The 19,279-nt window shown below is 37.2% G+C and overlaps 1 protein-coding gene across 2 annotated transcripts in view; it reads right to left on the bottom strand.

Moving 5' to 3' along the window:
* LOC306879578 (neurobeachin-like protein 1) overlaps positions 1–19,279 on the bottom strand; it is a 55,042-nt gene that overhangs the window by 16,499 nt on the left and 19,264 nt on the right. For both annotated transcript variants that reach the window (XM_079432627.1, XM_079432626.1), the window contains exons 11-35: positions 17,429–17,512; positions 16,219–16,317; positions 15,099–15,673; positions 14,562–14,694; positions 14,352–14,471; positions 13,860–14,246; positions 12,560–12,649; positions 12,247–12,421; positions 11,246–11,379; positions 10,991–11,150; positions 9,817–9,919; positions 9,558–9,714; positions 8,153–8,311; positions 7,862–8,018; positions 7,065–7,153; positions 6,223–6,762; positions 5,202–5,377; positions 4,700–4,988; positions 3,258–3,569; positions 2,927–3,076; positions 2,578–2,735; positions 2,262–2,386; positions 2,049–2,172; positions 1,095–1,243; positions 872–1,005 (exon numbers count right to left, since the gene is read on the bottom strand). In XM_079432627.1, the coding sequence (XP_079288753.1) occupies positions 872–1,005; positions 1,095–1,243; positions 2,049–2,172; positions 2,262–2,386; positions 2,578–2,735; positions 2,927–3,076; positions 3,258–3,569; positions 4,700–4,988; positions 5,202–5,377; positions 6,223–6,762; positions 7,065–7,153; positions 7,862–8,018; positions 8,153–8,311; positions 9,558–9,714; positions 9,817–9,919; positions 10,991–11,150; positions 11,246–11,379; positions 12,247–12,421; positions 12,560–12,649; positions 13,860–14,246; positions 14,352–14,471; positions 14,562–14,694; positions 15,099–15,673; positions 16,219–16,317; positions 17,429–17,512 (4,779 nt within the window). The remainder of the gene's footprint in view (positions 1–871; positions 1,006–1,094; positions 1,244–2,048; positions 2,173–2,261; positions 2,387–2,577; positions 2,736–2,926; positions 3,077–3,257; positions 3,570–4,699; positions 4,989–5,201; positions 5,378–6,222; positions 6,763–7,064; positions 7,154–7,861; positions 8,019–8,152; positions 8,312–9,557; positions 9,715–9,816; positions 9,920–10,990; positions 11,151–11,245; positions 11,380–12,246; positions 12,422–12,559; positions 12,650–13,859; positions 14,247–14,351; positions 14,472–14,561; positions 14,695–15,098; positions 15,674–16,218; positions 16,318–17,428; positions 17,513–19,279) is intronic.

The raw sequence follows: 19,279 nt of genomic DNA, 5'->3' as shown, positions 1-19,279 counted from the left end.
CTGAAGCTCGCGATTATGGTAAGGGGGCGTTACATTTCCGACGAGTGCTTGTGGTGTTCGGCCAATCACAATGCACTGTGCCAGTTGGCCAATCAGAGCAGACTGAGCTTGTCGGAAGGAGGCACTTTGTAGAAAACGACACGTTTGAGAGAGGCGGGGCATAGAGGACCAACAAGAACACAGTATTTGAAAAATAATGTGTTTTTTTTTACATTAAAGCATGTCATGTTACACCAAATAATGATCTTTAAAAAGCATCATATGACTCCTTTATTAAAAAAAATAAAATAAAAGTATTTTATTTCAGCTAGTTGCCAAAGCAACATTTTTCATTTTAATTTATTTTGATGAATTAAAACTAAAACTGAAATAAAAATTAACTATAAAAAACAGCAAACACTTCAAATTATGATTAATCAATAATCTTTCACACAAAAATATATTCTAAATAAAAAAAAGGAATAACTGAAGCCACGTGTATGCAAAAACCACATACATACTTTTATACATAGACATTTCACTCATTTACATAGCTTTTACTTAGAATCCTCCAAATTCATAAACATTAGAATGAGGTTAAGAACAAATTCATGCACATTTATGCATTTAGCAGACACTTTTATCCAAAGCGACTTACAAAACAGAAAGAAAAGCAATTTGTCAAGGCCCTCAAGCACTTATTGTAAATTAGGTGGAAATTTTTCATAAGTTCTCCTAATCCATTCAATTATTAGTTAATGAGACTCAATGAATTTATTTATAATTATAAATATCAGCTCATTATGAAGCATTTTTAAGAGTTTGCATGTAGCATTACGTTCATCTAGGAAAGAGAAAAAGATGATGAAAAACATGCTGTAAGATTCCTGACCTCCTTCTTGAAGTTCAGGAAGTAGCTGGACTGATCGATGAGAAAGATCTCCAGAGCCGAGCGTCGGAGGTTGTACCTGCGCAGGTGAATCTCTCGGATCTGAGACAGAGGCCATTTAAAGTCCTGACCTACACCTGAAAACACAGAACATCTGCATCATCTCTATCCTCCTACACATGACCTTCACACTGCTGGATAAACCGCTGTACCAGTTTCTCCTCACCTTCCTCTTTCTCTGCGCTGCTGTCGTAGAAGTAGATGTGTTGTGTGGTGAGCTCCAGACGACCCGGATAAACGTCAACCACCGTGACCAGCTCACAGTCCTCTGAGATCACCAGCTTCTCCTTCTGACCCGCCTCTTCAGCATCAGCCCTTAGAGAATCACAGCAAGTGCGTTTACATACACAACTTTTTTTTTTTGTCAAAGAAATTAATACTTTTATTCAACGTAGAGGCATTAAATTAATCAAAAGTTGCAGTAAAGAGATTTATAATTTTACAGAAAATTCTGTCAAATAAATGCTGTTCTTTTGAACTTTCTATTCATCTAAAATCCTGAAAAATCATAGTTTACACAAAAATATTAAGCAGCGCAATATTTTCAACATTGATAATAATCAGAAATGTTCCTTGAGCATCAGATCAGCATATTACAATTTCTGAAGGATAGCGTAACACTAAAGACTGAAGTAATGATGCTGAAAACTCAGCTTGGATTACAGGAATAAATTACATTTTAAAATATATTCACATAGAAAACTGTTACTTTAAATTGCAATAATATTTCACTTTTTAATGTAGTTTTGATCAAATAAATTCAGCCTTGGTGAGCATAAGAGACTTCTTTTAGTACAATAAAAAAAATCTTACTGACCTGAAACTCTTTAACAGTATTGTGCATGGAAATTGATAATGCAAAAAAACACCTTGACATGTTAATGTCAAAATGTAAACAAACTAACCTATTTAAACAGCCATAAAGGCCTTTATATGCAAAGAAAAAACAGGCGTAAATCATTATCAAATCTTTTAACTAAAATCGAATCTTTAATGGATAAAAGAACATTATTCTAGGCGTTTCAAAGAGTTTACACATCCAGTTATTGAGTAAAAGTGTGTTTCTGTATTTAGCTCCAGTGATTGGTTACTGCTCCTGTCCGTCTAAACTGAGACTCACTGATTGGCTGATGCAGGATCCTCCTCCAGGAGCTCCAGGATGTCATCCTCCAGATCACTGACCTTCACCTGTTTCACCGCCTCTAACAACAGTGACTCTGCGTTTACCTGCTGGTGCTGCACACCTGAAGTAACACACACACAAAACCATGTATCTCCTAAAATGCCCACCACAAGATTCATAAGTAACCATTTTTAAGTGTGTATATCTTACCTAGGTTGTCTCTCAAGGCACTGGCTTCTCTATGGGGATCAAAGTTGTTATTCCGCACCAGTTTGAGTCGCATACGGGAGTAGTTCTCAGCACTAGAGAGCTTCCAGTGTATGTCCTTCTGCTGCCTGCCAAACACAAAAAGACCACACCAATTAGCACAATTTTCTCTTTTTTAAATTGTTACATTCTGGCAAAAACACATTTGATTATATTATATCTGATTTACTGTTTATAGTAGTTATATATTCACCTCCACCAGCACAAACTGTATCCACTCCTGTTCTCAGTGGCATTTACAGACAGAAACAACACTCACTTGTCCACCCAGGGTCCTCTCTCACAGAAGAGCCCCCTGCGCGCTGCCCTCCACTGCCTGAGGATGGTGCTGTTCTGTGTGTGGATTTGTTTCAGCATGCTGTTGTACCTCAGGTTCTCCTGACGCCCTCGACGGCTGAACGCTTCCACAAACTGCTCCTGAGGATTTTTGAGGGAAATAAATTAAATTTAAGGGAAATTCTACACACTGCTGTTCAAAGGTTTTTGAAAATACGTTTTGAAAGAAGTCTCTTCTGATCACCAAGGCTCCATTTATTTGATTTGATAAAAAAAAAAAAAATTGAAAAAATCTTGAACGGTGGTGTATGTGAGTGTAGAGATCTTTGCACCTGAAAGCGTATCTTGCTCTCTCCTCTCTCTCGGTCCCTGCGGTGCAGACTGAGCATGAATGCCTCATAACAGTCCTTCCAGTAAAGAGCCATGTTCTCATGACCCTGACTGAACGTCTCGATCTCATATTGCTTCATGTAAGGAATAATCTGATAAAACAGATACACTAAATTCAGATTTACTAACTACAGGGTGCAATGAAGAGCAGAAACCAACCAACTACTACAATATATTAATAGTTAAACATATCAAAAATAGAAAATATATATGTTACTTCATCCAGCTTAAAATCACAACTGTCCTCATTTAGTATATTAATACAGGTCTTACATATTTATCCAAATAGACCCTCCACTCTGGAGCGCTGCAGTACAGCTGGAAGTCCTCAAAGAAAGACGGACTTCCATTGGTGTCGGGGAGGGAAGGGAGGTGCAGCTCCATGTAGAGGAGTTTGTGGACTTTGGACAGGAGGGTACGGAGGAGAGGCACTAAAAACGAGTAGGTCTCCTCCGTCCGCTCCTTGCTCACACAGCGCCTGAGGATTCCCTCCACACGGCCCAGAAGATAACAGGCCTCGTCCTGAGAGTCCACCGTCTTCGTCTGCAAGATGCCATTCAGTTTGGCTGTGGCCAGGGCACACACCTGCCAGAACGAGGAACAACATGAATAAATAAAAGATTTCTAGTTCTATGCTACTAGTGCAAGTTTATGAGTATTAGTTCAAAAGTTTGGGGTTGGTAAGATTTGTTTAATGATTTTAAAACAAGTCTCTCATGCTGACCAAGGCTGCATTTATTTGATCAAAAATACAGTAAAAACAGTACTATTGGGAAATATTATTATTATTTAAAGGACATGTTTTCTGTTGTAATATATTGCAAAATGTAATTTTTTCTTGTGATGCAAAGCTGAATTCTCAGCATCATTACTCCAGTCTTCAGTGTCACATGATCCTTCAGTAATCATTCTAATATACTGATTTAATGCTAAAGAAACATTTCTTGTAATGGCTCATATAGCATGGTATAGTGAGAACATAGAACTCATACTCTAAAAAACACTTCAACTTCAATCAGAGGCCCAATTTGAGCAAAAAATTAATAAAATCCAAATTTAGTGCAGTTGCAGACATTTCTACGGCCAAAAAGTGAGATGAAATTCTGATAGCTTTGAATGTAAATCAATGAGATCAGACTACTTACGTAAAATGCATATAAATATAAGTCGTCACTTTGCATCTCCCCATAATTTGTTTTAGTAAGATAAAAATGTAATTGCTTAGTTTTGTGATCAAAGCAAAACATATAACGCAATGCAATGATGATTGAGAGATGAACAAATAAACGTTCCTCACAAACTCACATTTTAACATGATTATTTAAAAAATAATCAAGCAAAACTAAGTTGCTTCAGTTCAGTAAGTGTTCATCTTGAATATTACTAACAATATGAAAGTTATTCTTAGGTTTACTTTATAAAAATCATTAAAGATTTCACAGCAAAAGAATAATGACCAGAAGGTAGATATATATTTAATTATACTGAAAGGGCTTCTAGTTTTGATGTTTTAATGTTGAGAACTCAAAATTCACATATCAAATATTATACAGTAGGCTTTATAGGGTTAATGTGTCCTTGCTGAATAAAAACATGAATATCTTTTAAAAAAAAAAATAATACTTACTGACCCCAAGCTTTTAAACGGTTGTATAAGAGCAAAATATTGGACAAACATATCAACGCATTGGTAATACGACCCTATGATCTCTCACCTGAGGGTCTTCCTGCGCCATGAACCCGAGCAGCAGCCGTAGTCCCACCTGAGACAGCTGGAGCCACTGCGTGCCGGAGGCATACCACACCATCAGCCCGTCCATCAGAGTCACCGTCTCCTCCAGAACCTTCTCAGTCCACAGAGCGGGATTCACCAGCCCCTCAGCCTGCAGGAAGTCCTGCACCACGTGCAGAAGACGCACCGCGTTCTCCGTGTGCTGCGGCAGTGTGGCCGTCGTCGCCTCTCGGTTATCCGTTACGGCCAATTCCAACATCCTCTCCATCAGACTGTGGAGAAAGACATTAGTAAAAGGCATTAACAACTAGATGTTCAGATTGATTCTGATCTTCAGCAACCAAAAATATTCTGAAAATTAACTTCCGAAACGGTGACATTTAATTAGCGCTTTTATAATGCTGCACTTTGACTGTGAAAAATGTATTTTTATGCATCACTAGAGCAGCAGTTCCAAAGAAAGCACACCTGAGATGTAGTCTGACCTGAGTTTGATGTGGTCGACGGGCAGCAGCAGCTCATTGGCAGTGCCCAATTTGGTGAGGGCAGAGAACACCTGACCTCTCTCCAGCCAGGCGGTGTCATCTGACCCCTCCACCCCTCTCCACATGACACACAACACGATCTCCAACAGCAGACGCGCCAACTCCTCCTCCGTACGCTGGGCGGCAAGACATAAATCAATAAACCACTTCAACAAGACTGACTGTAAATGAATAGACATTGGCTCTGGATGATAATAGTATTTTGGTGGAAACTAAATATTATATAAATATATAAACTATAATATATTATGAACTATTATATTCAATGTTATTCACACTACCTTTCAACAGTTTAGGGATGGAAAGTTTTTTTTTTACGTTTTTGAAATAATTCTCACATGCTCAAAAAATTATCATCAACATTGAAATCAGTTGGGCTGCGTAATATTTTTGTGGAAACCATCATACTTTTTTGTAGAATTTATTATTAAGAACAGCATTTATTATTATTATTAATGTCTTTACTGTCACTTTTGATCACTTTAATGCATCCTTGTGAATAAAAACATTAATTTTGATAAGTAGTGAATTATAATGTGCTAAAGCAATAAGCTGTTTTTACCACAAAAGCTGTGATTTTACCACAGTTTTTACAAAGCTTTTCTAAAATGTTTACAATAGCAATATGATAAAAGTCAACAACGTTTAATAAAAAAAATTAAAGGCATTAATATTAATAATCAAAATACACAACTATTCTGGCGAGCAAATGAGTTAATCACCCTGTAGCAACTTGCCACATTAATATTGCATGTGCGGTCACAGATAATAAGTATTTTACAATGCCATTAAATGTGGCTCATCTATAAATTATATTTTAGAGTCACTTAACACCTTCATTCTAGTTCTTATTATCAAGGACTTCTTGTTAAGAACCTGAAAAATAACTAAATAATTAGTATGAGGAAGTGATAAATGTCACGGCCTGCTCCACTGAAACACATCAGATCTTTGGTCTCACCTCACTGTTAAAAGACTCCCCCAGGGACACACTGTCACTAAACAGGAAGCTGTCATCATTCAGAGAGGAAGCTCCAGTGAAGGGCTTTGTGTTCTCCAGAGGAGACGGTGTGCTCTGCATGCTGCCCGGAGTCTGACTGCCGCTGTCCCCGTGATCGAACAGATGCAGCTGGGACAGGTCCAAACTCAAGATCCCTGCTTTCCCACCCCAAGCCTTAGGTGTTGGCGCGTCCCCTGGAGTTTCGGAGAGGGACATCAGCTCTCCAGTGTCCAGGCTGTCTATGGACCTGCTGTCTGAGGCGCTGTCTCGCTCCTCAAGCCTCCCCACGCTGTCTCCCTGAGGCCTGCGCTCCAGGCGGTTTCCTCCGCTGCTGCGGCCCAGCTCGAAGCTCCCCAGGCTGGCCGCGTCACCACGGCCCGAACCGGAACCTCCGTCGCTCCCGGGGCACCGGACAAACAAACTCATTAGAGTGCCCTGCCAACACATCTGCCTGGAGATCTGCAGCGCTGCATCCTGCTGAGACTGCAGCAGTGCATACAGCTGCAGCAAATAAGAGGAGGATACATAGGTTAAAAACATTAAGATATACAAAGTATTTCTCTGTCATTTTATTTCATTTAATGCACAAGTTTTTTTTTTTTTTTGGCAAACACTATTTTATATTAGTTAAGGGGAAAGTTCACCCAAAATTTAAAATTATGTCCCATGCATGTACGACATTCAAAAAACTATTTAAATTTTGGTCTTTTCTTCGCACAAAACAACTGTTTTTGTTCTCCACTGAAAAAAATATATCTTACATGTTTTGAGTGACACTGTATTGATGTAATAAATGTTCTCACCCTCTTGCATACAGTAAGGCGAACGCTGGGCCCGGCTTTATGGGTCAGCAGAACCACAGCCATCAGATCTTTATAGTTTATAACAGTATCTAGAGGACAGAGATTAAAGAGGGTTTATGAAAAAACATTTCACATCACAAATTCAGTCTGACCTCATCAATGAATGGTGTTTTAACATAAGGGATATGCTTAACTAAAACTCAACAATTTTGTTACCTGAAATAAAATAAAATAAAATATAAACAAAACACTAATGTAATATAAAATCCATGTTTAAAAAATAAAAACCATATACTTCATAAAAACTAGTATCTTAATGATACTGAAATTACACTCAGATTACATAGAGAGCAAGAGAGACAGAGAGGGAAAAATAGCAATTATTTTTATTTATTTTACATAAATTTTTCAGCTGATATTCGACATTATGCAATGCATTTGCTTTGAGAACGTGTCAATTATTTTTATATTTTTTTTCCACCATTTTGATTTCCACCAAAGTCCTTATAAATATATAATTATTAAATAGTCCAGTCAAAATGAAAATCCTCAGTCAAACCTCTAAGGCTTTGTTCTGTGGAACAAGAAGTAGTCAGTAAGCAAACAGTATCGGCTCCCCTTGACTTCCATTGTATGGCCAAAAAAACTAAATGGAAGTCAATGGGAACGTGACATTTTTTGTTTACCAACATACTTCAAACTCATACGGGTTTGAAAAAAAATGACAGAATTTTCATATTTGGAGGGACTATGACTTTAACAGCGTACTGTATGAGCTGGGTTTTCATCAGACTGACCAGTAGACAGCACTTGGTGAAGGAGGCACTTGATCAGGGACGTGAGGTGCAGGTCTGAGAACAGCAGACTGAGGCCAGAGTATCCCACATCCCTCAAGCGTAACCTCTGTTTGCTCTTCTCATACACACGGTCACACTTCAGCATCCGCTCAAACAGCTGCAGAAACACACAGACTAATCACACTTGCATTTGACAGATTCAAAACGTTCATTTTAATTTAACACCATCATCAAAAATTTGTAGTTAATGAGCATTCTAACATGAATATATATCAACATATAGTTATGCACCTTGAAGACGAGCTCTCGGAGGCGGTCGGAGTGTTTGTTGTTGAGCAGCAGGGCGTAGCAGGAGTCGGCTGCTCCCGGTTCAAACAGCAGCAGGAAGAGCTGGTCCCGTGCCGCACTGGTCTGCAGCAGAGTCAGCAAGAGCTCCAGGATCCCACATAGCTGCAACAGCACACGCACTGAATTCAACTCCATGTTTAGTTCATGTTTATTGCTAATAAGTGATAAGAGCAGGAGAAACCGGAAGAGACAGCGATTAAATGAATTGGCAGGGCAGTAAATCCAGTTTGCGGTTAAGCACATTGAGGTTTAAGGATAATTAAAATGGAGAAAGACAGAGGATGTTTGCTCTACTGATTAGGGCAAATCAATAACAATAAAGGAGAGTGCTTCTTTCCTAGACACACACACTCAGACAAAGAGTTAGACATACCATATAGAATGTGCAAAATGGCACGTTTAAAAAAAAAAAAAAAAAATACTAGACTGACTCGATGTTAAGGAAGCCTGACACCTAGCATATTTCTGTTTAAACATTTTTTAAAAGTGATTTAAACGCAGAATAATGAACATAAGATATTTAAATTTGTAATCTTGTAACGAAGTAGCTAAAAGTTCTCAAATCATGTAACTGAATTTAATTTAATTGAATATTAAAGCTACAATAATGCTCAAGAAAAACAAAACAATTGTTAAACCAACTAGTGCAAATACTGAAACTTGCAACTAAACTTATGAAAATTAATGAATACCTTGCTAACTTTGTAAATAGTTGTAAATAATAAACAATGCACTGCAGTAGTGATGAAAAAGTACTTTTTTTTAGTATTAAAGCTGCAGTCCGTACCTTTTGGCACTCCAGCGGTCAATAAACAGAACAGAACCTTGTAGAAGGAGCTACATCTCTCTGTTTATATCGATGACGAATCACAGGTACCGAACCAGTCTAAAATAGTCCCAATATAAACACTTATTATAGATGTACCGCTGTGATTCAGGACAAGCCAAAAACACGGTTTGGATTCATGGTGTACTCGCTTATTATACACATTTTGTAAATTTTGAACTCAAAGTTATGGACTGCAGCTTTAAAGAAACCCGTACGGCCAGAAAGGGACAGTAATCTTTCGTATAATGTTACAAAATATTTTGATTTCTAATACATGCTATTTTTTAAACTTTCTTCTCCTCAAACAAACCTTACAAATGTATCAAGGTTTCTACAAAAACATGTAGCAGCACTGTTTTCAACATTGATAATAATCAGAAATGTTTCTTGAGCAGTAAATCAGCATATTTGAATGATTTCTGAAGGATCATGTGACACTGAAGACTGGAGTAATGATGCTGAAAATACACAGCAGTAAATTATGTGAAACTGAGTCTGCAAGCATCTTCCTCTTCTCACCTGTTCCTCATCTCCAATGGCAGCGATGTATCCCAGAATGCTCTGGATCTCCTCATGGGTGGTTCCCTTGCTGATGTAATACTTCAGAAGGCCACAGAGAGAAGCTCTGATTGTCTTGATGTCATCCTCACTCAGATCTGCATCTTTACTTCCAGAACTAGAAAGGAAAGAGAACAGATTTGATGGAGACTGACTCGATGGAGAGAGAAAGAGGCAGAACAGCTGCGAGGTGATGGCAAAGGGATTAGAGTAGTTTTACCCATAGTAAAGGCGAACTGTGTCTAGCAGGAACTGCACTCCATATTTCTTCCTGAACTGCTTCCTGCTGTCTTTGATGACGGTGGACATGTACTGGATGTGACCTTCACCATGAAAAACACATCAAGATCAGCGCAAAAGTATAAGAGCCCAAAACACTGTCAAAGTGAACAGAGCAAAAGGCTCTGAAGGATTTTTTTAATTCATTTTATTCATAGGGATTTCAGAGTTTTCAAATCCATCTTCCAGATTATGGGTAGTCCAGTTTTGTAATGATAAAAAAAAAAATAATAATTAAAAAAAAAAAAAAAAAAAAAAAATCACAATAACTTGATTCTACAGAAGAATACGTGTATTTTCTTAAAATATAATACAATACAATATAGTGTGTGTGTGTGTGTGTGTGTGTATATATATATATATATATATATATATATATACACACACACACACGTAAATACAGTTATATATTTTTATCCTTATATTTGATATTATATATAAATATATTTAATATATAAACATAATATATTTTTCTTAAATAATACAATGTACACAGTATACACACACATATATTATGTAAACAAAAACTTTTATTTTGGATGCGATAAATCGTTTGACAGCAATAATTATATTACATTATACTGTATAATATAGCAACCCCAGAGCTAATGGTTATGGAGGACTATGAGTGACACTTAAAAATATATATATATATTTTTTTAAATATATTTTAAATTATTATTTTATAATAATATAATTTAGTTATCAATTAGGAGTAATCAATTTAATAATTCAAACGTTAAAATGAAAAAAGATAAATAAAATTATTGCAGGGACAAATGAATATACAATTAAAACTTTTACTTAATTTTTTATAATGTAGTTAAATAAAATAATGAAACTATACATTAAATAAATAATTTAAATTTAAAAAAGACATGTACATATAAATACTGTATAAAACACTTTAATCAATGGGTTTTAAAATGTAAATTAATAATTTTTTATGCACATTTTAAATTGCGTTTAAAAATGAGCTTTTTTGTATTCATTTGTCAATCGAGTTAGGAAAAAAAAAAAAATTTGCTATGGAGAAAATTAATGGGATTTTTACTTCCACAACATAAATGCAGCATGAATAAATCTCCCAAACACACACACAGACACAGACTGACCGATGCGCAGTGGGAAATCTCCTTGGTTCCAGATGCTGAAGTTGAAGAGCAGGTGTGTGTGGAGCTGCTGCAGAAGCTGGGAGTTCTTCTCATACGTCATCTGCTCAGTCAACAGCTGAACCGCCACCAGCACGCTCACGTCCACCAGGAACGCTGGCAGCTGCACACACACACACACACACACACACACCGACAGCGAATGAAGACATATAAAGTGAGACACTGAGGAACAAAAGGAAAGGGAATTATGGGTACCTTCTGCAGCAGAGCTCCTAACGTGGCCACAGCGTGTGAGTGCAGAAGGGTTTCCTGGTTTATGGGATGCCTCTGCAGGAAGTGCTTGATCACCAGCAAGAACGTCGCCACGAGATTCTTCTCCAGTCTGGCCTCTGAATAATAAACGTTCACAAACATCATATCGCAACATTATTAAGACGCATGGCAGGCAGTAACATCTTTAAGATGCAAAAGATCAGTCACATAAGCAAATAACATGGTTATTGTAGTATTCATTATATTATTATCTCATTAGCTATTACTTTTATATTTTGACTTAATATTCATTTTAGTTTAAGTTTTAGTCATTTTATGTGCTTTTGTCTTTTTTACTATATACATATTTACTATATTTCTACTTCACTTATATTTCAGTTTTACTAATGTTAGTACTTTATATGATAACAATAATAATAATTTAAACCTATTTAATTGTAGTTTTTTTCTTTTTTTCTTTTTAGAGTTTGTCATTTAATTTTTTTCAGCTTTATTTATATTTATGTCAAATTTAATCATAAATACAGAAAAGGAGCAGGCGATGAGATCCTTGAGATGCAAAAGATCTTTTATTTTTATATTTTCAGTTTTTATTTTAGTTTTAGTAATTTTGTTATGTGCTTTTGTCATTTTTACTATTTTTATATTTCTGTTTCACTTTCATTTAGATTTATTTCAGTTTTTGGTAACTTTAGTAATGAAACTTTTTTAGTAATTAAATTTAAATTAAATGTTTTTTTTTCTAATTTCTAATTTTGATTTCTATTTCTAATTTTACTTTAAGTTTTTCATCTAATATATATATTTAATTTTAGCATTACTTTTATCAATAATAAAAAAAAAATAAATAAATATAATATATATATATATATATATATATATATATATATATATATATATATATATATATATATATATATACACATACATATATATATATATATATACATAGTTTTAGTTACTTATAAAGAGCGTGTGCTCACCGGATGCTCTGTTTGAGGGCAGTATGACCCAATCTCCATCAGCAGGTGTGGCTGAGTCAGGGCTGATGAACTCTGACCCCAAGGGGTCAACGTGATGCAAATCAGGGGTTAACAAAGTCAGCTGTTCCAAGACTGGGAGCAACACAGGAAGCCCCCCAACACAGTTGATTATGTCCTATAAAAGACCAGAAAGAGTGTGAGTATGTGTTTAAGTACAAGGAGAATTACAGAACACACACTTGGACAGATTACAACACTCAGAGCAGAAATGGATGAAAAGCAAAGTTCAAAGGAAGGGAAACTGCATACATACTTTGATATCCCAGTTGACCACTTTATTTCCTGTCAGGCGACCGTGCAGCATATTAGGGGACAAATCCAGACAAATTGGCTTTCTACATGCCTGTATATGCAAAAGGACAATGATTAGTCATGTACATGTTAAAGTTATTTCACAAAGAGGAGTAATTGTCATTTATATTGTTACAGAGCAAATACATAAATGAGTGTTTATTTTTCATTTCAGTCACTTGTTTGTCTCAGCAGTTGAAAGAAGTCTTTTCTGCTCAATAAGGCTGTCCACCCTGTCTGCATAAAATATGCCAGAAGTGATTAGAATACAGTATTTTCAAAATATGCAAGTTTAAATATACCGAATTCCCTTCAACAACCAGACTAAATATTTAGCTTTTCACAGTTTGTTGTAAGTTAATGTACTAATTGAAGCTCAAAACGTCCACTGGCCACTTAGACTCGATAGAGGGGACAGACGCATGACAGGGTGGACTGAATTAAACTTAATAGGGAGGGGTCGGTATATCAATGTGTTTGAGGATGTAATTATATTATTTATTATTATTATATAATTTTTTTAGAAGTTGAATAAATGTTTCATTTTCATATTTTGTCATGATTTGCGTGTTCTGCATTATGTGCTGGTCCACCCTGTGTCATCTTGATATTTTACAATAATATTTTAAATTATTCAATCATATCTATATAATCCAGTGTGTTCAATAGCTAGGTGTGGGGGCAATAACATGCAAACAAAAAACTGCATCCAAATATCAGTTTTCTCCAAATAAGAAAAAATACATTTGAATTGCTGAACGATAAATTGAACGAGTTTCTTTAAAAGTTTCATATAAAACATATGGTTTACAAAAAATCGTATGTATTTATGATTGAAAGCAAACAAATAACCTTGTTTAGGAAAAAGACATCATAGCTTTCAGAAAACATAATTTGCATCCTAATTTTGCAATGAAAACATATTTAACAGTAATATATATGTCCATGACAGGGTGGACATATCTTATGGTTTATGCTTCGAATAATGGCCCATAATTATCTAAAAGAATGTGTGGGAGCTCAGCTAATATGTTTCTATAGTACTTGAGTGTCTACTACTTATATGACAAGGCGAATGGGAAATTGAAACAAAAAATTTGAGTATTGTGATGGTTGAAAGGCACTCTATGGTAATACTGACCCACATATACATATATATATATATATATAAATCCATTAATGTAAATATAACATATATTATTATTGTGCATCACTTTATATAGCTCAGCCCTAGTTTAAATTAACCTATAAAGACAGCCCACCTTTGGAGAATAGTGTAGCAGAAGTTTGGGCGCCAGGTCTCCGAGTTCTGCCTCTTGACTTTTAAAGGGAGAAATACAGTTTGGTCCTGCGCTACAGAGGGCTTTGACGTGACTGGCTTGGAGGGGCTCGTGGAAGACCATGACACTTCCCAGCTGCCCTTGCAGTGAGGTGGGACTGCCCCACTCGCTGTCCTGAGTCCCAGCGGAAATCAGTTTGGTGACTGACTCAGGTTTGGTCCCTAGCAAGCCCCCCCAGCCTGGGAGGATAGCGCCAAAGGATGAACGCCCGGAAGGATTGCCTCCGGAAAACGGGGGATCTGGGATCTGAGAGGGAGGAGGCGTCGTGGTGCGGTGACCCGCTGAACCGATACAGCATGACGTGAAGGCCTGAGAGAGAGATACACACAATAAAAGACTAAACCGAACTGACACAGGGAGTCTTTTAGGTGGGTCTTCAAATACAAAACATATTTAGTGAGTTGTTTCTCTCACCTCAGTCATGGTTGGGTATTTTAAAGGTGCTGATAGTTTCTGTTGTCCATCAACAAAGATGTAGACCTGGCTCTGGCCAAACGGCCTCTTCCCCGGCACGTGAATCACACCAATACTGTGCTGAAGGTCAAATACAAACCAGACATCAATTCATCCATGGTATATAAATACAAGTATAAGAACAAACACTTCTTTGGTCATGTGACTCACCCAGAGCGAATCACAGAAGCAGTAGTCAGGCAGCATGACGGTGACGTATTCTTTCTTAGTGCACACGGCAACCACAAGCACTCCGGCTGAACTGATAAAGGCCTCGAACCCGGTGCCGCCCGGGGTGAAAAAACTACACACAAACACACAAAACAATAAATCAGTCCTAATAGCTATCATAGTAAAAAAAATTATATACTACAATTAGAAGGGACACACACACACACACACACACACACACAGACACACACACACACTGGAGATTGGAAATTTTAAACATTTTTTTTCCCAAAATTTTAAATTGACAAAAATTGTTTGAAAAAATAATAACTAAAAGCATAAAACAACATCAAGAAGCTAAAAAAAAAATTTTTATATATAAAAAATGTAATGCAACAGCCAAATACACAATGTGCCGAATACGCAAACAGATGAATAAATAAAAAAAGTGCACACAAAACAAAAAACAGATTTTTTCCTTCTTCCTTTCCCACCAAAAATCACCATCAAACCAATTTCTTTTATTTCCATTCTCACCTATACAGCTGCTTCCTCTTCTCTCCTTTACTGGGCGGGCCCAGCTGATCTTGGTCCAATGACAGCCAAGCAAAGAAGCTGAAGGCGGAGCCTGGCCAACGAAGGATGGTCGGCACGGCGATGCCAGCCATGGGCGGCGACAGATCAAAGTACTGCATGGCGCTCTCCAGGCCCTGTTTGCGCACCATCCCCAGGAGCGCCCGCAGCACCGGTCCCACATACGGGTGAGCGCTGCCCGGCTCGTCCTGACGCAGGAGTCTTAGCAGATACTGGAGCTCAGAGGAACTCAGCGACTGGCTGCCTAAAGATCCCAGCAGGCCCACCAGACTCTCGGCACAGGTCCGGTGCAGCCGCTCGTGTCTCTCCAGAGCCGACAGCACTCTGTCAGTCATGCAGGAGTTGACGCAGGTGGCTCGCGTGCGCCGGTTCAGACCGCAGATGCGCCGGAGCCAGTCGGCAGTGAAGATCTGCAGCTCGGCAGAGTCCAGCTCTGGAAGCCACTGGATCAGGAGCAGGAGAGGGTCCACGTTACTGATGCCCAGGAGACCCACGGACGAATGCTCACCCTCAACAGCCTGCAGGAAGACAGCGATGAGAAGAGAGAAAGTGAGATGGCTCCGTTCCAAACATAGGGAGCTATCCACTTTATTTATTCAATTTAAAGTTAGCCAGATCACTCGAGATAGATGTGAATACCAAGCATCCTGATTGTTCTTTATAGCTGAATCAAACAACAACAGTTATTGAATTCAACTGAATCAACACTGAAATGACTTGAGATGAGTAATGACACTTTTTAGAGCAGAATTTGAATTTGTCTTATATTTATGGTCACTGGATAAAAAATAAAAAAGGTAATTGCGACTTCTCACAATTCTGATTTTTTTTTTTTTTCGCGCAATTCTGCCTTTTTTTTTCGCAATTGCGAGTTTACATCTCAGAATTGCGTCATATAAACTCACAATTCTGACTTTCCTCACAATTTCGATTTTGTATCTCACAATTCGGACTTTCTTTCTCAGAATTGCGCGTTTACATCTCACAAAAAAGGGGCGTTGACTTGATGAGAAAAAAAACATCATGTGACTGACTCCCAGGAAACAGGAAGTGTTCAACTCACCATGTTCATGAGTTCCTTCAGCAGGTGTCTGGACGGTTGACCCAGTGACACCAACACCTCATACAGGTGAGTGTAGCCAATCCGCTCCTTAAACACTTCCTACAAGGGAACGAGGCGGTTTTATTTACTATAGATAGTTCAATGACTAGTTCCAGAGCTCTAGCCCTAGTCATCATGTACCAAAAGAATTAGCATTGGAAATATGATTTTTTTTCCAAGTTGTAAATAAAGCTAAAATAATTGGAGTATGTTTTACAAGAAAATTCAATTTCAGTCTTTCTACACCAAAATGTAATTTAATTCAGTAAAATTATTTGTGAAATTATGTAATTAATTGTGAAATTTGCCAGCAATTTCTGAGTAAAATATCTAAAGTTTCCTACACCATTTCCGTCATAATTTTGAACCAATCAGAAAGAATCCTAATAGGAATATCCTAAATCAAATAAAGATCCTACTGGTTATTAATCTTTTATCTATAAAAGAAAAAAATACTACATTCATTTTTAATGATTGTTCCAGGCCAAAAAATTATTTTAAAATTCCCTTATATTCCCATGTTTTCCAATAAAAATATTTCCTAAAAAGGAAATCCATTTTTTTCTACTGCTAAACAGTCTGATGAGAAGTGTGTATAAGCACACTACCATTCAAAAGTTTGGGAGCAGTAAGATTTTAATTATTTTTTTAAAAGAAATTAATACTTTTATTCAACAAGGATGCATTAAATCAAAAGTGACCGTAAAAAATGGACATAGGAACATTTTTTATTCATCAAAGAATCCTGAATTAAATGTATCAAGATTTCACAAAAAATGAATCAGAACAAGTGTTTTCAACATTGATAAGAAGAAATATTTCTTGAGCAGCAAATCAGCATACTAGTTTGACTTCTAAAGGATCATGTGACACTGAAGACTGGAGTAATGATGCTGAAAATGCATCACTGGAATAAATTACATTTTAAGATATATTACAATAGAAAACAGTTATTTTATTTCACAATATTACTGTTCAAATTAATCAAATTAATGCAGCCTTGGCTAGCAGAACAGACTAAAACAAAAAAATGTAGTGAACTTTTTAATGGTAATGAATACGTTTCTTTTTTTTAATGTAAGAATCCTATTATAAAACTTGACTTTAGGCCCATTCCAGGTAGGAATCCTGAACACAAAGTCTAATGATGGATCACTTGATTAAAACAAACCTTTGCAGCAGGCGACTTGTGCATCACTGTCGTGAGAGTTTTGATCGTTGCCACGGCAAGAGAGTCAAGCCTCCCTTGGAACACCTGATTGGAGGAAAACACAGTCAATCAAGAGATCCAGCCAATGGCTGAAGACTCCGTACAGCATGAGGCCTGTTCTATTCCTGCCCTACCTGTTGCCATGCAAATGATGAGTGAAAAGCCATGACGAATGGCAAAAATGCTACAACAGAACCATGCTTACATGAACAGGCAGGAATAGAATCAGACACTGTGGGTGAAAAATTAAAAATGTTGATTATCTTTGTGAAATTGTTATAGACTAGATATCAGACCATCAGTGCTCAGATCTGAAACTAAAAACTCCCCAACACCAACACCAACCAATACACACACTTCATATACACACTGACAACGTATCCCCTCCACAACCCAGAAAATCTGTCCAGCCAAGCCGTGTCATGAGACTCCTGATTGGATGATTGCAAAAATCACATGACATTCAATCTGCCATTGCAATTGGCTAGTTCATTAGGTATAAGAATACGACAAAGGCTGGCTGGAGAGTGACGAACACTGAGCAGCAATAAACAGAATAAGACATGAAATCAAGGAGGTACTTCTATACAGCGTGAAACACACAGCTACAGGCCGATAATCTCAAAGCTGCTGGAGTCACAGCTTTCTAACCCTGTTACCAAACCACCAGAGGACAGGCGAGGGGGGAACGGGAGGGAAACAAGCAAAGCAAAATATAGAAAATGAGATGATTATTGAAAGCATGACTGAGTAAATAAACTTTAGACCACTCCATTACAAGCTTCTACATTCACAGCACTTTACATGAAGAAATGGACTGATATTTGTTCTGCTTCTGGAACGAGGAAGCACTGAATGGCTTATGAAACAGGGCCGGTCACTTATGGTGTCAGTTTATTTGGATATGACACTCTGTGTTGTCAGATCAAGGTGCAAATGCATTAAAGGATTTGCTGTATGTGCGTGTATTTATGTATACATAATAAATGTGCACAGTACACAAACATATATTATGTAAACAAAAACTTTAATTTTGGATGCGATTAATTATTTGGCAACATTAATATATATATGAAACAGTATATTTCATATACATGTAATTTCCTTTTATTAAATTGGATTGTTAATAATATAATTTACACATTACACAACATTAAATTTTTATTATTTATATCAATAAATATTATTATTACTTATAATAATAATTATTATTTTAAAAGTAAAAGTATGTGTTATTTCTATTATATTTACATTATATTGGTTCACTGTAGATATTGTTATCAGTTAATTATAAAAAAAAAAAAAAAAAAAATGTATCTGCTCGTATCAACCAGTGTATCACACGCCCCTCTAAAGCCCCTTTCATTGGCACGTTGGTCCCGGAAAATTGCCGGAGTGCCTTCTGTGTGAACGCAAACACGTCATGAAATGACTCTACATTTCATGAAATGTCACGTGTCTTTACGGGATCTTAGTGAACGCACGCACAGATTACGGAAAATCACTGGCAGTGTGAATGAACCAAAATCAAATGATCCCGGGATGATTCCCGGAACACATTTCCCGTGTATTTCCCGGAATCTCTGTGTGAAAGAGGCTTAGGTTTGGTTCTTATGTGACTCATAGTGACCCTGCTCAAGTGAGAGAGAGAGAGAGAGAGAGAAAGAGAGAGAGAGAGAGGAGGTCTGTGATCTTGTCCTGGAGTGGTCATGTGGGCGGCGGGGGGGCTGGGGGCGTGGTGAGCGGGAGCGACAGGCACAGGTGGGCGGTACCTGAATCTCACTCTCTCCTGTCAGTAACCTGTTGGTTAAA

Source organism: Barbus barbus (assembly GCF_936440315.1).
Source record: "Barbus barbus genome assembly, chromosome: 13".
Classification (NCBI taxonomy): Eukaryota; Metazoa; Chordata; class Actinopteri; order Cypriniformes; family Cyprinidae; genus Barbus; species Barbus barbus.
The sequence above is the reverse complement of the archived record's forward strand: the minus strand, read 5'-3'. Positions and strand labels throughout refer to the sequence as shown.